The following is a 19,817-nucleotide window of genomic DNA, read 5'->3' as shown; positions in this document are numbered from 1 at the left end:
GCGTTCTTTCCATGAAAAAATAAACATGTGTGTCGACATTTGATAGAACTAGCCTACAACAAGAAAAACTTACCGATGAAAAGCAATGCTGGGTTTCCTGTTCTTGTCACTTCAATTGCTGCACCCATACACACAATAAAGATCCATGACAAACAACGGTTACATCAGGCAACATGTCACAGGTAATTCACTGGGTGAATACAAACTCATGACTATAGCAACTACCTGACACTGCTCCCCAGCCCGTTTCGGCCAGCTAAGGGACACTCCATTACTCTCCTCACCTCTCTGATGCCGATATCATGTAGGATATGCAGCAATGTTTCATGTTTCACAAGGTCGAAAGCTTTTTCATAATCAATAAAACAAGCATATACATCCACAGACATATCTATGCATCTTTGTACCAAAACCTGCATCCCCAGCAATGCCTCCCTGGTGCCAAATCCATTACAGAAACCAAACTGGGTGCTACCTATGTAAGATTCACATTTGCTGTATATTCTTGCATGTATTACTTTTAGGAAGATTTTGAGAACATGACTCACTAGGCTTCTGATTCTGTAATCTCCATGAGATTTAGCCATTTAGCCTTACATTGATTACCCAGCCAGCTCTTGTTCTTTACCATCCTCTGTTGGTCCATCAAATCAAGGATTTCATCAGTCATCCATGTGTTTTTTCTAACTTGTTTGTTTTGCATTAGACGACTATTTCCTGTAACCAATACAGTTGTTTCGAACTGACTCCAAATGGCTTCAATGTCCTTTGGCATTTCAGTCTGGCTGGATAGCTGTTCACTTAGTAGTTTAGCAGTATCAAATTTAGGACTGACAAACTTTTCTTGATCTTCTTTAATTTCAGCTTAATTTTAGTGACCAATGGATTATGATCCGATGAAACATCACCACCAGGATAAGTCCACACTGACTTAATGCAGTATCTGAATCTCTTTTTAATCAAAATGTAATCAATCTGATTCCACACATATCCTTACCTCAGTTTCAGAATTTGATTTCCAGGTGTACAATCTCCGTGCAGATAACCTATAGAAGATATTTGTCACAGCAATTATACTATTTTTTTCAACTTATGTAACATAATCGTCAATACAGAACCTTAATGAAATTAATTTCATACCCTTTTCTATCTCAAAGCAGCAGCATACAAGAACACAACAGCAAAAAGTGTCACACTTCTTCTCTCCTTCAACAACAGACATTGTACCAAGATTTTTGGTCTATATCAGGCTGCTTCCCTGTGTGTAGATGCCCTCTTAGTATTCTCATAGCTTTATATGGGATCACTTTATGTGGTTTGTGTGCTGCTGGTAGCTTTTCAACTTGCACAACCACATGATGAAATAATGTGTCTTAAACCCAACAGTAATAAACCAAACCAACTTAGCTATTTAAACATTTGTAAATCATATTTCAAGAATGATTTCTTGCTAGCTTATAATGTTTCAAATGGAAATGAGCAAACATTCACTGGACTCTTATTACTATCTTCTTTCTTAAGCTACCGCCTTTAACCGAAGTTTGGTGATCATTCTGGCATTTTTAACTTCAGATTTGGAAACTTCTAGGAGCAAATTAGTCTTTTTACTGCACCAATCCCACAGGTTTCCAAGCCATGATATTCGATGACTCCCAGGTCCATGGTTTCCAGCAATCTTTCCATAGAGTATGAACGAAAAGAGTTTATACTGCCCTCATGATATGACTGAGATATAAAAGTTTACAAAACTTGAGGGACAGGAGAACCTTAACCGTTTTATTTATCCATCACCACAATATTCTTGATTTTATCAACTGTCAAGGTGCAAACACATATGCCTGTGACACCACATTTCAAACGAGTCTAAAGTCACTGTGTTACAGTTCATCCTTTCATTCCATACAGCAAAAATTGAAAAGGAACATATGAGAATGAAAACTCAATGATCAAGACTGCGTTGCTTGTTGCACAATAAGTTTAGAATTTTATCATTTTGAGAATAACTTCTTATATTTAAAGATAAAAATTTCGTGGTGTTCCGTATTGAACTGTATCGTAATTAAATTGAAATAACAAATAATGAGGTTAAACCTATTCAATACAAGTAAATAAGAAATGTAGTGTTACATTCTTATTTAATTATAAGCGGAAGCGATACCAGTTTCAACCACCAACCTGGGTCATCATCAGCCGAATAAAAATACAAAAACAATGGATAGGAAAACAAGAAATTAAAGGATGAGTCTTTCACAAAAACAGTTGAAGAAGCAATATAAGATAATGGGGATTAGGACTGCACGATTTAAAATCGTAAAATCTAGAAGAAGTAGAAGGTCAGTCACTTATATGAAGTAAGGTGCAATTTTCTGAAGAGTAGCACAACACACACGCAATGTTCGGCACTGTGCCTCAAAATGTTTACAAGAAGAGGTGAACAGTTAAGTGAGCCAGCCTGCACATACTATCAGGCGTGAAATCACAACACAATTTAATAAATAAAGTCCCAAAATTGTGTAGAAGTCGAAGACAAGTTGATTGAAGCAAAATGCTTGCTCCTCAAGATCAGCGCAACATACTCAATGTCCGGCACTATGCTTTCAAATGCCGACGGAACTCTGTGAATAGCTTAATGATCAAGCCTTTAATTGTTTTGGTTGCAAAAATACATATAATACAATTTAATATAAATTGATATAATTGAAGTATGTAACTAGGATCTTGTAGATTCTTTAGAACAGTTGACGTAAACAAAATTGTGAAGAGAAAAATTGTAAAAAGCGCAATACCGGAAACAAATGAAAAACGCATATGCACAGCGTGCTACTTCTTGAAGATAAGAATTCAGGTAGTCCAAGGCAGCGCAAGGCACGAGTTTAAATTTGAATGTTGCAAAGATCCAAAATGTGGATGGCACTATAGTATACATTTCAATTCGGAAAGTAGGGTTTTTTGTTTTAATCGAGAGGAGAGGTGAAAAGAAAAAATAGGATAAGTTAATAAAGGGGGAGGATTAGTAGATAGGGGAAGATTCAATTTTTCATGCCTTTCACAGTTTGAGGATGGTTGCCTAGTTGTACTTCCTCTTAAAACAATAATCACCACCACCACCACCTTTCACAGTTCCTACCGATGTTTTCTACTTCCAATAACCCACCCTAAACTACCCATCCTTTATTTCCCTATCCTATCCTTTCCCATTCTCTTAACTTCCAATCCTTTTAATCTTCTCTTACCTACTAATCCTCCCCCTTTATTAATTTATCCTATCTTTTCTTTTCACCTCTCCTCTCGATTTTAAAAAACCTACTTTCCGAATTGAACTGTATACTATAATGCCACCCGCATTTTGGGTCTTTGCAACATTCAAATTTAAACTCATGCCCTCCGCTGCCTTTGACTACCTCAGTTACGACCTGAATTCTCATCTTCAAGAAGTAGCGTGCTGTGCATATGCGTTTTTCATTTGTTTCCGGTATTGCGCTTTTTACAATTTTTCTCTTCACAATTTTTTTTACGTCAACTGTTCTAAAGAATCTACAAGATCCTAGTTACATACTTCAATTATATTAAATTATATTAAATTGTATTATACATATTTTTGCAACCAAAACACTTACGGGCTTGATCATTAAGCTGTTCACCGAGTTTCGTCGGCATTTGAAAAAACAGTGCCGGACATTGAGTATGATGCGCCGATCTTCAGGAGCTAGCATTTTGCTTCAATCAACTCGTCTTCGACTTCCACACAATTTTGGGACTTCATATTTATTAAATTGTGTTGTGATTTCCCGCCTGATAGTATATGCAGTCTGGCTCACTTAACTGTTCACCTCTTCTCGTAAACATTTTGAGGCACATTGTTGAACATTGCGTGTGTTGTGCTACTCTTCAGAAAATTGCACTTTACTTCATATAAGTGACTGACCTTCTACTTCTAGATTTTGCGATTTAAAATCGTGCAGTGCTAATCCCCATTATCATATATTGCTTCTTCAACTGTTTTTGTGAAAGACTCATCCTTTAATTTCTTGTTTTCCTATGCATTGCTTTTGTATTTTTATTCAGCTGATGATGACCCAGATTGGTGGTCAAACCGGTACCGCTTCCGCTTATAATTAAATAAGAATGTAACACTACATTTTTTATTTACTTGAATAGGTTGAACCATCTTATTTGTTATTTCAATTTAATTGTAATAACTTATTATGTAAACAAAACTTTATGTAAATACAGTATAATTGTATATATGCACATTCTATAGCCTATCATTGTAATTATTTAATAATGTAATTTTAAGTGATGATGGAGGCATCTTGGAGTACAGGGCAGGCTTCACCCTATCTCCATCCACCATCCCTGAATTGTATGTATTAACAATTTACGAAAAAGAAGAAGAAAACAATGCAGCAGTAGCTTCACAATTGTTGAACTCTTAACTTCTGTCTGCATTCCCAGTGTTCATTTAGTTAGCTCTGAACATATTTGAAATGCAAAACAAGGTCCATCCTTTCTTTACTGAGCATTAGTTGCATGCTGGTGTGTCTTCTTAACATTAATTTTTATTCCATTTTTGTAGGTAATGTTAAACTCTCTTGAAACACATTAGTACACCATCTGCCATTTCAGCAAATAAACCAGTGTACTTTGTGTGATGTAAGTTATTTATAAGGTTCCAATTCTTTGCTACACAAAGAAAATGTTAAAAGTACTAAAATGGACCCTCAAACATATATCAGGATTGCATTAACATACATACATACATACATACATACATACATACATACATACACACACACACACTAGTGTCCAAAAGTTAAGCATAATCACTAAACGAGGCAATACCGCCTGATAGGAATATCAGACGGATTGCTGAACAAATGGAAGCTGACACACACTATATGTAACATAACTTGTCCAAAAAAAAACCAGTATCAGAAAGGTTCTGATAGCTAAGGTACACCTTTGACAACAACTAACAAAACTTGGCAATGTCTTCTACTACAAAATATACTGTTAATAGGGTGTATGGTTACCCCTAACGGCCACACATGCATCACAGCAACGTGGCATGCTCTGTATCAGATGGTCCAAGGGCTCCTGTGGCAGCCGATCTCATTCCTCCGAAAGGGCAATGCGAAGGTCTTGGAGGGTCCTTGGTGGAGGCTGACAGGATGCAATATTCGCCTCCCAAATGCATCCCAGGCATGTTCTATAGGATTCAGATCCACAAACCTCACTGGCCAGTCCATGCGATGAAAGTCTTCCCCAGCCAGAAATTCGTCCAACAGAGCAGCACAGTGCAGTCGGGCATTATCGTCTATTAAGAGGAAGTCTAGAACAACTGCATCTCTGAAGAGTCGAACATGTGGTCTCAGTACCTCATCCGTGTATCTCCGAGCGTTAACAGTGTTCCTCGGACCACCCATGAAGATGTGCAGGTCTGTACGGCCATTCAACATGAAGCCGTCCCACACCATGATGCCACCACCACCACCACCACCACCACCACATTGTCCCGTTTCACGATGTTCCTGTGGTTGTATCGGGATTCATCTGTGAAGAGCACATGCCTCCATTCATTCATGGTTCAGTTTCGATGTTGACGGCTCCACAGTAAATGGGACGCACACTGCTGGACATCAGGCAAACAGCCCTGCTGTTCTGAGCCTCCAGTACACAGTTTGGCGGGAAACAGCAACCCCGGAGACGGCTGCATGCTCCGCCAACAATTGTCTTGCAGGTGCACTCCAATTTCATCGGGCGGTTAAGGCCAGATATCAGTCCTGTTGTGGGGTGGTTACCCTTGGTTGACCTGGTACTGGCCTACGACTAACTTCTCCTGTGTCTCAAAATTGTCTCCAAAGCCTGGAAATGACACTTTGTGGCACATTCAAGGATACAGCGACTTTGGTCTGTGTCTGGCCTGCTTGCAGGTGGCCGAGTATTCTACCCTGCAAAACAGGGTCCAAATGGCGTCGTCGTGCTATTATGTTGTCACGTTCACCACAAGGCTACACTCTGTACACTATAACAAGGCAAACACGATTGAGGGAATATGGGGCGCAGGCACTGACTGTGTTTACCTTGCGGTTACACCACTAGTCAAAGCAGGGAACACTCCTTTCCTATACAGAGCAAACACGTAAGGTTGGTTGATGAGATGTTGTCCAATTTGCAGTCTATTTCCTGTTGCCCTGCTTACTCGTAACTTATGCTTAACTTTTGGACATAGTGTACATACATACAAACCATACTGTACATATTCATTATAGACTGTTATGCCTTTCAGTGTTCAGTCTGCAAGACTCAGTGAATATACTAACTGACGCCACAATTTTCTATTTGTAGCTAGTTCTGAGGCCTCGCTTAGTTCTATTACCTCTTATCATTAAAACATTAGAATCTGAGTCTAACCATTTTCATCTTGGTCTCCCTCTACTATTCATACCTTCCATAACAGAGTCCATTATTTTCCTAGATAAACTTAATAGGAAATAAATAGGTAAACAAACCTTTCTATAACGATGTGAAATAGTTCGCACTGTAGTTGAGGATAATACAATGAAATTTTCAGTACATTAGAAACGTAACTTCTGTGTTCTTCGGCTCCCCGTCGAAAATATGGATACTTAGCCCGGACTGTCTCGCAAAGAACATGAGAGGCCCTAAGAAGAATTCAAACAATTATTAGATACTCAATGACAAAAATTTGTAAGATAATAAAGACAATATCAAAAGAAAAACTATGACAGAAATACAGATTTGTTTATTCTTTACTGCAGGAAGCAAACAAGGCAATGGAGAAAGGATTAAACATGCAGAAAGGATGCACAAGTATGTACTCAAGAGGCATAACCAAACAACCCAACCCCACAAATGTTTGTTTCAAAAAAAAGTTTCTCAATGGAGGTATCTACAAGAAATCGTCATCATCCATTTCCCTCATGCAGCTCCCGCCGGGTTGGGATGTTTATGGCACTTTTCCACCTTCTTCTATCCAACTAGCATTGTTCATCCCTAACTGTTTTCCAATCCAGGTTTCTTCTAATTATACTATTCTTGATCATATTCATCCATCTTAGTCTGGGTCTCCCTCTTGTCTGTCCTCCTCCTATCTGGGTCTCCATCATCTGATTCAGCATCCTTCCACTTTCCATCCATTAAGTTTATCCCTCTCCATTCTGTCATCAAGCTTTTCCATTCCAGTTTACTCCCCGACATTCTCATTTCATACTCTTTCTTTTCTTCTTTCCTATCATACTTCCCAAAAATGTAATTTCACTGGCCTGGATTTTATTCTCCCGTTTTTTGTCAGTGTCCAAGTCTCCACTGCATGTCAGTATTCGGCAGTAGTGCATCTTATACCAGACCTGCCAATCTATGGAATGGGGAATCAGTATCAGAGTAATCGCAAAATAAAGTGAAGCATCGACACGGGCGCCTCGAATTTTCACTTTTAAAATATTCCTAACCTAAAACAAATGTACATATTTAAATACCTGTTTAGTTATTCTAGTGTATTTATTATTAATACAACTTCCCCCATGAGGAGGCTGCCACAAGGACAAAGTATGTCGACCACATAGTATTTTGTCTTCTAAAATATAGTGTTAAAGCACGCCAACTCTTGTAACTGTTTCTCAGTGAATCTTTTCTTGAAACATGCAGCGCCATCTGATGCCATCTTTAGTTTCTCAATGAGGATAGATGACAATGTTTTTGTACTTAGTATCTAAATTCAGTTTCATTCTTTCTGTTTGTGCATTACTATGTGGCACTGATGAGACATGACCTTACTGAGTGTGTTATACTTCATTTGACCACTTTCATTCTTTAAATTTGCAACTTTACTCTAAGAAATATCATTCCTAGGAATGCTGAGCAAAGAGCAAGGAGAAACGATCTAAGAGAAATGGAGCAAGAATATGCCAGCAGATTACTGCTGGTTACTGAAGAGAGAAAATCCAACTACAGCTCACAAGCAAAAGGCAGCACAAAGAAATTTCTTAAAATAAGTCAAGATATCATAAAATCGAAACCATACATTGTCATTCTAGAACATGTTACCAATAAAACAAAGTGCAATGTGGTGTTTACAGATGCTTTTAATTAGCATTAATTTCATGCATGCAAATCACCAAATCTCACTCTCAATTTCCCACACACCCCCTCAATAGTCTCATTTAAATCCCCGATTACCCTCCAGTCTCATTTACATTATCCCACTGATAATCTCTGCTTCCTTAAACTTCTCCGGTGATGCCATAACCAGATTCCAAACATCCCTTATATGTTAGTGCATATTCCATCTTGCCTTATGTTATATTTTTATTTATTTATTTATTAATTTATTTATTTATAAGGTGGCAAAGTTGGGACTCTTGGCTCACTCTTACACTTAACCATATACATTTTTTTTTTTTTTTAAGAATTTAAAACACCATGGTGATCAGTTAGAAGTAACACAAGAAAACATGTTTATCAGAGAAGGAGTAACAATAACAAAATTAATTATGATTTATATTCATGAAAAAAGTATATGATAATTAGGGAGCAAATAACAGCAAAATATCAAATTAATAACTAAAGAATGTCTAAGTTAATACAACAGTATCTACTAATTAGCTCATGGCGCGCAGGTCGCCTACGGGTGTCAAATAAAAAGACCTGCACCTGGCGAGTCGAACCCGTCCTGGGATCTCCCGGCACTAAAAGCCATACGCCATTTTTTTACTAATTAGCCTAAAGGAAAACTTACCTTATCTTTTTATAATCTGCTTAACGTCGCACCGACACAAAATAATCTTATGGGGACGATGGGATAGGAATGGGAGTATGGGAATGATATTGTGATGACATTCATTGACAGTGAAAAGGCATATGACAGTGTCCCTTGGACTAAAGTTTGGGAGAGAAGCGGGAAGGAAAGCGACTGTGGCCTTAATTAAGGTACAACACCAGCACTTGCCTATTGTGAAAATGGGAAACCACGGAAAACCATTTTCAGAGCTGCCGCCAGTGGGGTTTGAATTGAACCCACTATCTCCCGAATGCAAGGTGACAGCTACGTAACCCAACCCACACGGCCACTTCCTTGGTAAAACTTATTCTAATATGATGCAATATGGAATTAAGTGAACATGACTACATTACAATCTTTTATTTTTTTTGCTACTTGCTTTACATCGCACCGACACAGAGAGGTCTTATGGCGACAATGGGAGAGGAAAGGCCTAGGAATGGGAAGGAAGCAGCCGTGACCCTAATTAAGGTACAGCCCCAGCATTTGTCATTACAATCTGAGTTGCACCCTGTTACTATGTTATCTATTCTTAGGAACCAATGTGTAATCTTAATCATCAGCATCATCTCCCTTTGTCCAGCTGTAGCCAGGTAGGGGCAAATATGGTTCCTCTCCAGTTTCTTTGGTCTTTCCACCACTCCTCCTCCCATAATGTGTCCCAGTCCAGGTTTCTTTCTATAATACTGCATTGGACTGTGTCCTTCCATCTCAATCTTGGTCGTCCACGGCCTCTCCTTCCGTGCATTTCCATCACTTTTTTTTGGCATTCTTTCATCACTCATTCGCTTTATTTGCCCAAACCATCTTAGTCGGCTCTTCTCTATTCTATCATTCAATTTTTCCACTCCAATTTCTCCCCAGATTTTCTCATTCCTTATTTTGACTCTTCTACTCTTCTGTATCATACTCCTCAAGAACTTCATTTCGGCTGCCTGTATTCGACTTTCATCCTTCTTTGTCATTGTCCAAGTTTCTGCTCTGTAAATTGTTATGGGTTCGTAATACATCTTGTACATAGTTTCCTTTGATTCCATTGGCACATCTTTGTCCTATAACACGTTTCTTACACTATGACAGAAACATCTTCCAGCTTTAATCCTTTTACTAATCTCGGCATACAATCAAGCACTCTCCATTAATTTACTCCCCATGTATTTGAACGTCTCCACTACTTCCAGGGGTTTGTCTGCAAGTCTAATCCGACCTTTCCCTTCTTTCTCCCCTCTAGTCACGTCAAGGGCTTTACTCTTTTCTACACTTATTTTCAATTCAAATTCTTCGATCTTCTCATTCACCACATCCAACTGTTCTTGAACTTTCATGTCATCTTCTCCCAAATCACAATATTATCTGCAAATAACATTATGTTCATTTCTTTTCCTCCATATGTTGCTTTTGCTGTTCTCATGTCATCATCCATTACTATTGTAAACAGGACTGGCGATGCAACACTTCCTTGTCTCAGCCCACTAGTGATTTCGAACCAACTTGTCCTACCAACCTGTGTTTGTATGCAACTACAACATTCCTTATACATTGTCCTTATTTTTATTAATCCCTGTCCAATTCCTTTTTGCACCAGACTCTCCCAAACTTTAGTCCAAGGGACACTGTCACATGCCTTTTCAATGTCAATGAATGTCATCACAATATCATTCCCATACTCCCATTGCTTTTCCATTCGTTGTCTCATAATGAAAATGGGCCCTATTGTTGACCTTCCACTTCTGAAACCAAACTGATTTTCCTGTATCTTATTTTCAACTCTCAACCTTATCCTACTTTCTAGTATCCTCTCCATTATCTTAGCAACATGGGATAGAGTAATTTCCCTGTAGTTCTTCAATACTTTCTTATCGCCTTTCTTGAAAATTGGGATGATTATTCCTTTTTGCTAATCCTCAGGGACCTCATTATTCACCCAGACAATCCTGAGAACTCTATATGTCCACTGCAGGCCTACAGCTCCAGCTGCCTTTATCATCTCCACTGAAATTTCATCTATTCCAGCAGTTTTTCCATTCTTCATCCTTCTTACTGTCATTTCAATTTCATTCAATGTAATTTCTTTATCCATTTCATCATCAACTAATTGCCTTTCCTGGTTGTCCATTGAATGATAGTCATTATTTCTCATGTTCAACAACTTCTGAAAATACTTCATCTATTTCTTATTTCTTCTGGCTTTGTTAATATTATGCTGCCTTCATCCTTCACAAATCTGGTGTTTACTTTATCTCTCTTTTTGTTTCCTAAAATACCATACAGTAATTTCTTGCTGCCCTGCATATCATCTCTCAATTTCTGTGTGAAGAGCTTTTCCTCTTTTCTTCCTCCACTACTTTCTTGGTCAAATTCTTTGCCTCCACATATTTTCTTCCACTTTCTTCGGTCTTAAGAGATGTTTTCCATGCCATTTTTTTTCCTTCTCTTTAATCTTTACCCTATCATTCCACCAGTGTGTCTCTGTCTTTCACATTTCTTGATATTTTACAGCATACCTTTTCTGCACATCCAACCAGTGCTTTCTTAAATCTTTTCCATTCATCTTCAACATTCCCCATCTCCGTCCTGGGTACCAAGGGTATTATTTCTCTTTGAAATTCTTCTTCTATGCTTTTCTCCTTCAACTCCCATACTTTAATTCTTTTCTCTCTTCTTAATGGGGATTTTTCAATCTTTCCCACTTTCAATTTTCCTATTACAACTCTATGATCTCCACCAAAGGCTTCTTCAGGCATGACTGTAACATCTAAAAGGTTCTTCCAGTGTTCTTTCTCTATTATTATATAATCAATCATGGTCTTTGTTCATCTGCCTCCCCAACCATACCTTGTAATCTTCTGTTTTTCTTCCTAAACCAGGTGTTTCCAACAATCATTTGGTTCATGACAAAATCCACCAACAACTCGCCTTCTTAAAAAATGTAAATGATATGGTGTAAATGGTACATTTAATATATAATTTATGGTTTCATTTACACATTATTCATTCATACATTCATTCAAGTCAGCTGTATGTACACTGGAGGAATTTGCAGTAGGCTGTTTTAAACGTCCTAGACGAGCAAGACTTTTTAATATCTACCGGGATTGTATTCTACAACCTCGAAGCAGGGACCAGGAAGGAATAGCTGTAGGTATTTGTTCGATGTAGTGCTATTTCAAGCAGTGAAATGGATAAAGAAGCCTAAAATTGGATGACAGATAGGTGGGACTGTTTGTATTGTATAAAGCAACTGGTAGACAAGGGTCATTTGGTGGGTTTTTCTATGGTTGTTTAAATGTAATCATCCTTGGCACCAACATGGAACATAACCACCTTCTCCTTACCCTCCTCCTTCCCTTCTATTTTTCTCAACACCTGTCTTCAATTCCTGGCTTCAATCATTGGCTAAACAACAGCCAATAAGCGACCACCCCTTCAGTATGGTAAACCAATAGGCGAGCAGCGCACCGTAGCTTGCATTATCACTGGTGAAAGAACAGCCAATTGGCAACCGCCCTCCACCATGGTGGACTAAAGCCTGCACTATATAATGAGGTGGAATTGCAAGACCACTTCATTCCACTGTAAGCGTCGCAGCTATCAAAGTCATCTGGAGCCCTTGAAAATGCCAAACGTAGTCTTCAGTGAAATGTCAGGACCATCATTTGCTCCTGAACCACGGCCTACAAGCCTGGAAAATAGACACGATTTAAAATCTACTTGTTTTAGACATGCTTGTTTCTATCCTCAAATTCATTTGCACATAATGAAAACATATTCCCAGAACTCACAGAACATGATAGCTGGAATCCTGTTTCCACAACTTTCAACAAGAATGGTTGTTCTGTTCAATGTTTAATACTGTCACAGATGAACCTGGACAAGTATGCTCCAGAGTTTACCATACTCTTCGCTCTTGCAGGAAGGTGTTTATACAGGAACTACTAAGTGCAGTTTTAACATCTGAATAAAGAACTAGAAACACCACTGTCATCTGAACTAACAGGAGAAATTGTAGTGGAGCTTATATGGACCACCAGATAAAAATCAAGGAAACTGATGTGCAGGCAACAACCTATCAGTACCATGCCTGTTTGCATCAATAGGCAAATGAAATAAAAAAGTATTCCAACAACTTCAATTGCAAAGAAGAAGGCATACATTTAAACAAAATATGGACTGGAACATTGTAATGGACGAGAAGTACAGGAAAGTTGAGAGAATGTTTTCACCCCAACATGGCTACATCTGGATACCAGGATAAGGATATTATAATTATGATCCTGATGACGTTTATGGCAACATTAAGGATATTTTTAAAGAAACCTGTGGCTAATATTTCATATACAATAATGAAATGTCATGTAGTTAACATGGTGACAGAAGAATTCTAGAGACTTACATTGGAATAACCTTTAAAAGGGTTCCCAGAACATTATGAACATTGTTGCAGCACTGCTTAGCTCTTTCAGTCAGAACACCATTCTCAGTCTCGTAACACTCCTCTGAAAAAGAAAAACGTACATACATACATACTATAATAGTAACATTTTCAAATTCATTAAATTCATCAAAAATAACTTGGTCAAAAACTTGGTAGCTAATGAATCTTTAGAGTGGCAGACTACAATACATTGTTCCATACTTGTGAGTTAGTGGCAGCAATAATATACAGTTTGATGAACAGTGTGCCTCACAATGTGCGTTTTGTAAGATCACACAGTGATCACCAGGGAACGGATTTATATGTAAATACATATCTCTTTAGGAAGTTAAAATTAATTATATTTTGCATTATCTTTACGAATCATGACGTGTGGGGTTGAAAACTGGAGTAATCATTTTTCCATATTTTGGAGTTTAGCACATATGTTCCATATTCTTCATCATTAAAATCAATGTAGTTCATATTTCGGCTAAAAAGTATTAAATTATATTAAATTAGCAGTCTTCTCAATAATGGAGAAATAAATTTAAAATCTATATTCGAAAAAATATTTTTACTGGTGTGCAGGTCATTATTATGCCTGTCCATGTCTGGGCTGATAAAATAAGCTGATAAGCAGTGCGAAAAAAGAGGTTGAGCCCAGAAGAGGTGGAGATCAGCCGGTCAGTACCATGACTATCTGAATCACACTTACAGCACTGATAAGCTGCATTACATAACATCGCCTGTGTCCGTGCCATAATTTTGTAACTAGGGAAATCTCATTCATCGACGATGTGCTAGTGGTTTCCGGATTAGTTCGTAATTCGGGCATTCCCTTTGATTGCTTCATAACTCCATCTAGTTCACTATCTGTCATTCACAGTTTGATTTAGCAGCGAGACGGATCATAGTGTTCTTGTATGTTCAGTGTGTGCAGTTGTATACTGATATTCATTGAAGACATTATCATTGTTACAATATGCCTAAAGTAGTTCAGCCAACCAGTTTAAAATTGAAAAGATACGTATCAGAATTTAAAGAAGATGGTTTATCAACTGACAGTAAGATATTATTTTGTAATTTGTGTCATTGTACAGTGACATCTACTCTAAGGTTCCTTGTGCAACAGCACGTTTCAACCAATAAACATCAGGCTAACAAATAACGAGATTCCAAGCAGAGACAGTTGTTTCTGACACAACCAGCAACTTCCAGTGTAACGTCCGAGTTCAACACTGATCTCTACCGTGCTTTCATCTCTGCTGACATACCTCTCTTCAAACTGAATAATTAATGCTTCAGGGAATTCCTCGAGAATATACTAAACGATTCATCCCGGATGAGTCAACGTTCAGAAAAACGTTCTGATCAGCCATATACGATGAAACTGTTCGGAAGATAAGGCAAGAGATTAAAGACGGCCCAATTTGGGTTTCCATTGATGAGACAACAGACAAAGAAGGCAGGCTAATTGGCAACGTAATCATTGGTTTGTTAAGTGAATATTATTGTAATCAGATTCTCTTACACTGTGATGTTCTAGAAAAGTGCAATAACAAAACTATAGCAAAACTGTTCAATGAGGCTATAGGTATCCTCTGGCCACAGGGCATCAAGTATAATAAAGTGTTACTTTTTATTAGTGATGCCGCACCTTATATGATAGAAGGCGGAAAAGCATTATGTGTTGTATATCATCGCTGCCGGGACAAAACCTCTTATGTGAAATATTTTAGCTTCGAACTTTGGCTGATAAGGTTCTGTCATATAAGGTGCAATATTGTGTGCATATTGTCAAGGCATTCTCGCTCTTCATAATGCATGTGCTGCGGGTCAGTATACCTCCAAAAATATCATCCCTGTTCTGCCAAAACGGCGAATGTTACAATGCTCTTCCTATCCATTATTTCCGTTAAGACTGGTCACGCCTTCCAGCCACATATGGATATGCATTCCATCAGAACAATTTTCGCCGAGTTCATTTTCCTATGCGCGTGTGTAAAGCAAAATGAACCTTAAATACAACACACTCTAGGAGTGGGTAAATGCCATGCAAACATACATTCCTTCAGTATAGTACAGCAAAGTTCACTTTTCTTTACACATGCGCATGGGAAACTGAACTCAATGAAAGTTGTTCTTTTGGACTGCACATCAATATATGGCTTAAAGGCGTGACCAGTCTTAAGGGATGTAATGCATAGGAAGAGCATTGTAATATTCGCCGTTTTGGCAGAACAGGGATGATATTATCAGATAGGAGGTTTTGTCCCGGCAACGACGATATGCTAAGATGACTCATTTAACATGTGTAGCACATGCCTTTCATCGTGTGGCAGAAGTGGTAAGAGGCAGTTACCCTAAAGTAATTTATTGATTTCTCAGTGAAAAAAGTTTTTCACAAAGCCCACAGAAAAGTTCATCTTTTAAAAGAAATGTACCCAGAGATTCCATTGCCACCTAAGCCGATTCTAACTAGGTGGGGTACATGGATGCAAGCAGTTGAATATTATGTTGAATATATAGACTGTATTAAGAACATTCCGCATGCCATGGACTCTGAAGATGCAGCCTCAATTGAAGCCACGAAAACAGTTGTCAGTGATACAAGTGTGAGAAATGACTTATGTTACATTCAGCATAATTTTTCATGCATCACAAAAATACTGAAAAGGCTCCGAAACTCGCATCTCTCACTTTCTGAAAGTTGTGAAATTGTGAATAAAACTATGGAACAACTAAATCGTGGTACAGGTAAAGTTGCAGATGTAGCAAACATGAAGATGGCCACTGTACTTTCAAAGAACCCTGGATATGAAGAAATGACAAAGGTTGCTGCAATGTTGTGTGGAGATTTAAGTGTAAAATTAACACTGGATTTAAGCCCAGCAGATACTGTGAAGTTGATTTATGCCCCCATTACCTCTTCCAATGTTGAACACAGTTTCAGTCAATATAAATATGTCCTTTGAGATAAGAGAAGATTCACTTTCCAGCACTTAAAAGAACATTTTGTAATCCATTGTTTTGGTAACAGAGAATAAAAGATTGTGTGTTCTTCAAATATATTAAAATGAGAAGTGCAACATTATGTTGCATGTAGATCTACTTTGTTTAGCTTCTTTGAAATATGATGAAAATGAAAACCTACAACCTGTTTTCCGGTCTTTGACCGGGTCAGGGATGTAATGAATGAATCAGATATAGGCTGTTATTACGATGGGGTCGCCACTCTCAAAGGGATTTATATTAATGAGTGATAGATGCTATGAAATGAGAATGGAGAGTGTTGCTGGAATGAAAGATGACAGGGAAAACCGGAGTACCCGGAGAAAAACCTGTCCCGCCTCCGCTTTGTCCAGCACAAATCTCACATGGAGTGATCAGGATTTGAACCACGGAACCCAGCGGTGAGAGGCCGACGCGCTGCCGTCTGAGCCACGGAGGCTCTTGAAATTTGATATTAAATAGAAATTAATGTTATATGTGTAATTTTAAGTCCATATATAATTCCATACTTCAATAAAAATAACTAAATATATATGTACATATTTCAATAACTATTAGTACATATAAATCCATCCCCTGGTGATCACCAAACAAAGAGTTTACGATAAACGCAAGGGACGAGCAAGGAGCTACCTGGCGAGACAACTTTTTTTTTTTTTTTTGCTAGGGGCTTTACGTCGCACCAACACAGATAGGTCTTATGGCGACGAAGACAACTTATTTGTCCCACCCTCTAGCCTGTTAGGCTCAATCATTAGTAGAGCTCTGTACTTGTGCTAGTGAGACACGCGATTTACTTGAAGTGCTCGGTGACTGTCATTATAATGTGCACAGTAACCTTCATTGTTAAGTACAACATTGTGCAAGAAGCGTTTATTGCTGAAATATACCTTTTAAAAAATAAATCGTATGACAGGAGTATGTGGAAGTATTGAAAATGATTTCTGTAAAGCTCTATACCATCAAAACCATATGTCTGTGCTTTGTTTGAAAAGGGGCATGCAACTGGATCTGTCTTAAACACCAAAAGGCATTATAAAAGAGGGTCTTAACTGACGAAAAACTTGAAGATTTACAAAACTAGTCTTCAGGTTAGCCCTCGTAAATCATTTAACACAAGTGTGGTACCCCACCCACCTCAATGCTACGAGCACTTAAAATTCTGAAATTTTTTTTCCCTATAAGGTTCTCATAGTGCACAAGTTAAATGTTGCAAATCCTGTCCCTCGTGTTAAGTTCTGCTAGTGGGTGCTACAATCTGTGCATGACAGAGATTTAGATCCTTTGCTTTCGATCAAGTCAGTCAAAGCTTGGATTCACCTCAGAGGGGAAAATAATTCTCAGAACACTTGACATAGGGACACTAATAATCCCCATGCAATACACAAGGTACCTCATGACATGAAAGTTGGTGTTTTGTGTGCAGTTATTGGATGAAGAATAATTGGACTTATATTTTTTTATGAAACACTGATTTCTGAATGCTACCTGGACACTGATCTCTGAATGATACCTGGACGCTATTTCACATTTCTACTGTAACATGACTGAGAAAGCGGGAGACTACACCTACTTTCAGCAAGATGGTAACTAGAGCCCACACTGCATGTAATTCTGTGGCTGCAGTTAGAAATCTGATCGATGACCAGATGATTTATAGGGGATTATGGGCCAGCTCATTCTCCATATCTCTGTACGTGCAACATTTTAACAAAGTCTATTCAAAATCAGTGTACAGCTGAGGCCCTGAAAAATGAAATTAGGAAAGTGAAAAGTGAAATAATGTCATACACAAAAGGGGAAATCATTTCAGCAGCTGCTATGCCATTAAGGTAAGACAAGGAAAATCATTGCCTGCTTTTCATTTCTTTCCTGCTTTTGATAATAATGAGGCTGTTTCCTAATTCCTTCTTGTTGAAGAGAACAGCAGCTATCCCCAACAGGAAGGAATGGTAGGGTTATGGGGGGATCTGTTTGTCTTTTCCATCAGTTCGCTACATGTGCCTCACTTGAGTTTGCCATAAACTCTTGTTTGGTGATCACAGTATCTGTTGGATGGCAGTATCTTACATACATGTTCACTAGTCTTCAGGTTAGCCCTCGTAAATCATTTAACACAAGTGTGGTATCTCACCCACCTCAATGCTACGAGCATTTCATGTTCATATGTGGCTACTCCCCTGGACATGTGCATTGCAAAGAAGTTGGGATATTTCATATGTGAATTGAATGTTGATCATATTTTTCCATCTGCAATCAAATTTGTATTTTTTCATGTCACAAAGGGTTTTGATTTAGGAGTGTCACTCTACATAAATCAATATCCGTAGCAAATGTATAACTTATTGACAAGTAAAGAAATTTTCAGGTAAAAAAAAATTGGTCATTATAAATTACAGCACATTTTAAATAGAAACCTTCGAACTATTGTAATCAGTTTGACATTCTGCATTTAGGACTGTCACCCAGGTGGCCGATTCCTTATCAATTGTTTACCTAGCCTTTTTTTTTTTTTTTTTTTTTTTTTTTTTTACGTTTTTAAAGAATTTTGAAATTTATTGAACATTTTCCTTGATTCCTATAAATGAATTTCAACAGCATTGTGATTTATATCATATTGCAACAACAGATTCTGCCCAGTCTGATCCTTCCTCACCTCTTAATTTGATAATATTCTTAAGAATAGTGTCAGAAAAATGGACAAGAACTTGGATAGAATTCAGACAGGAAATAGAATGTGGTTTGATATGCAAGACATAATAAAATCTAAATTATGGCCAGGAAGTTCAAAATAAAAATACACTATATTACAGCAATATAGCCAATGGTGCTATATAATTCTAAATTATTATTATTAGCAGGAAATTCACACAATGTGCATATGCAGTAGGTACATGGCATACATTCTATGGTCAGTTCAGTGAAAGATACTGTCCCTTTCTTGCATCAGATGGTATATCTTTCACATAGCTGGTCACACCACATATCCATGCAATTTAAATCTGGTTCATGGTATTCCTTTTGTTGAAAAATGTTATAATGAAAACCATGTATAGCAAAGCGAGTCACTGAATGCTTCAGTTCATATCCACTAATGTCTACTCCATCATTGTTAATGCATCAGTAGAGTAGAAGTCTTCCCATATTTCATCTTTCTCCTGTCTCATTTCTTCCAAAAGTTCTTTGCAGTTCCTTGTATTGAGCAGATCCACCTGAAGTCATGTCTTCTATAAAGAAATTCTCTCGTCATTTCATATACGTGATGGCGCAAATTTGGATCCACCTAAAAATCTTTTCATGTATATTACTTTGACCCTGTCTATTGCTTTCAAATCTTGTTTGGTAAGATAGTCCTGAATAAGTGCCAATCCATAAGTGACTACTGGTGTTATTTTCATCTTGAATAATACTTCTGCTGTTTCCAATGAAATCTGATCTATTGTGTAATGTCATTTATCACTATGATTCCCACTAAGGTTCTCTCTTAAATATGTTCTATAAACACTTTTACTTGAGTCTGCATGGTTACTCTCAAGTATTTGCCGTATTTATGCAAATAATTCCCACCACCGAATAATCCCCGCACCT

At 37.9% G+C, this 19,817-nt stretch overlaps 1 protein-coding gene across 2 annotated transcripts in view; it reads right to left on the bottom strand.

The window, feature by feature from the left end:
- Tif-IA (RNA polymerase I-specific transcription initiation factor RRN3 homolog Tif-IA) overlaps positions 1 to 19,817 on the bottom strand; it is a 164,954-nt gene that overhangs the window by 61,942 nt on the left and 83,195 nt on the right. For both annotated transcript variants that reach the window (XM_067137780.2, XM_067137781.2), the window contains exons 5-6: positions 13,194 to 13,296; positions 6,513 to 6,665 (exon numbers count right to left, since the gene is read on the bottom strand). In XM_067137780.2, coding sequence (XP_066993881.2) covers positions 6,513 to 6,665; positions 13,194 to 13,296 — 256 coding nt within the window. The remainder of the gene's footprint in view (positions 1 to 6,512; positions 6,666 to 13,193; positions 13,297 to 19,817) is intronic.

Source organism: Anabrus simplex, chromosome 1, assembly GCF_040414725.1.
Source record: "Anabrus simplex isolate iqAnaSimp1 chromosome 1, ASM4041472v1, whole genome shotgun sequence".
In the NCBI taxonomy this organism is placed as follows: domain Eukaryota; kingdom Metazoa; phylum Arthropoda; class Insecta; order Orthoptera; family Tettigoniidae; genus Anabrus; species Anabrus simplex.
The sequence above is the reverse complement of the archived record's forward strand: the minus strand, read 5'-3'. Positions and strand labels throughout refer to the sequence as shown.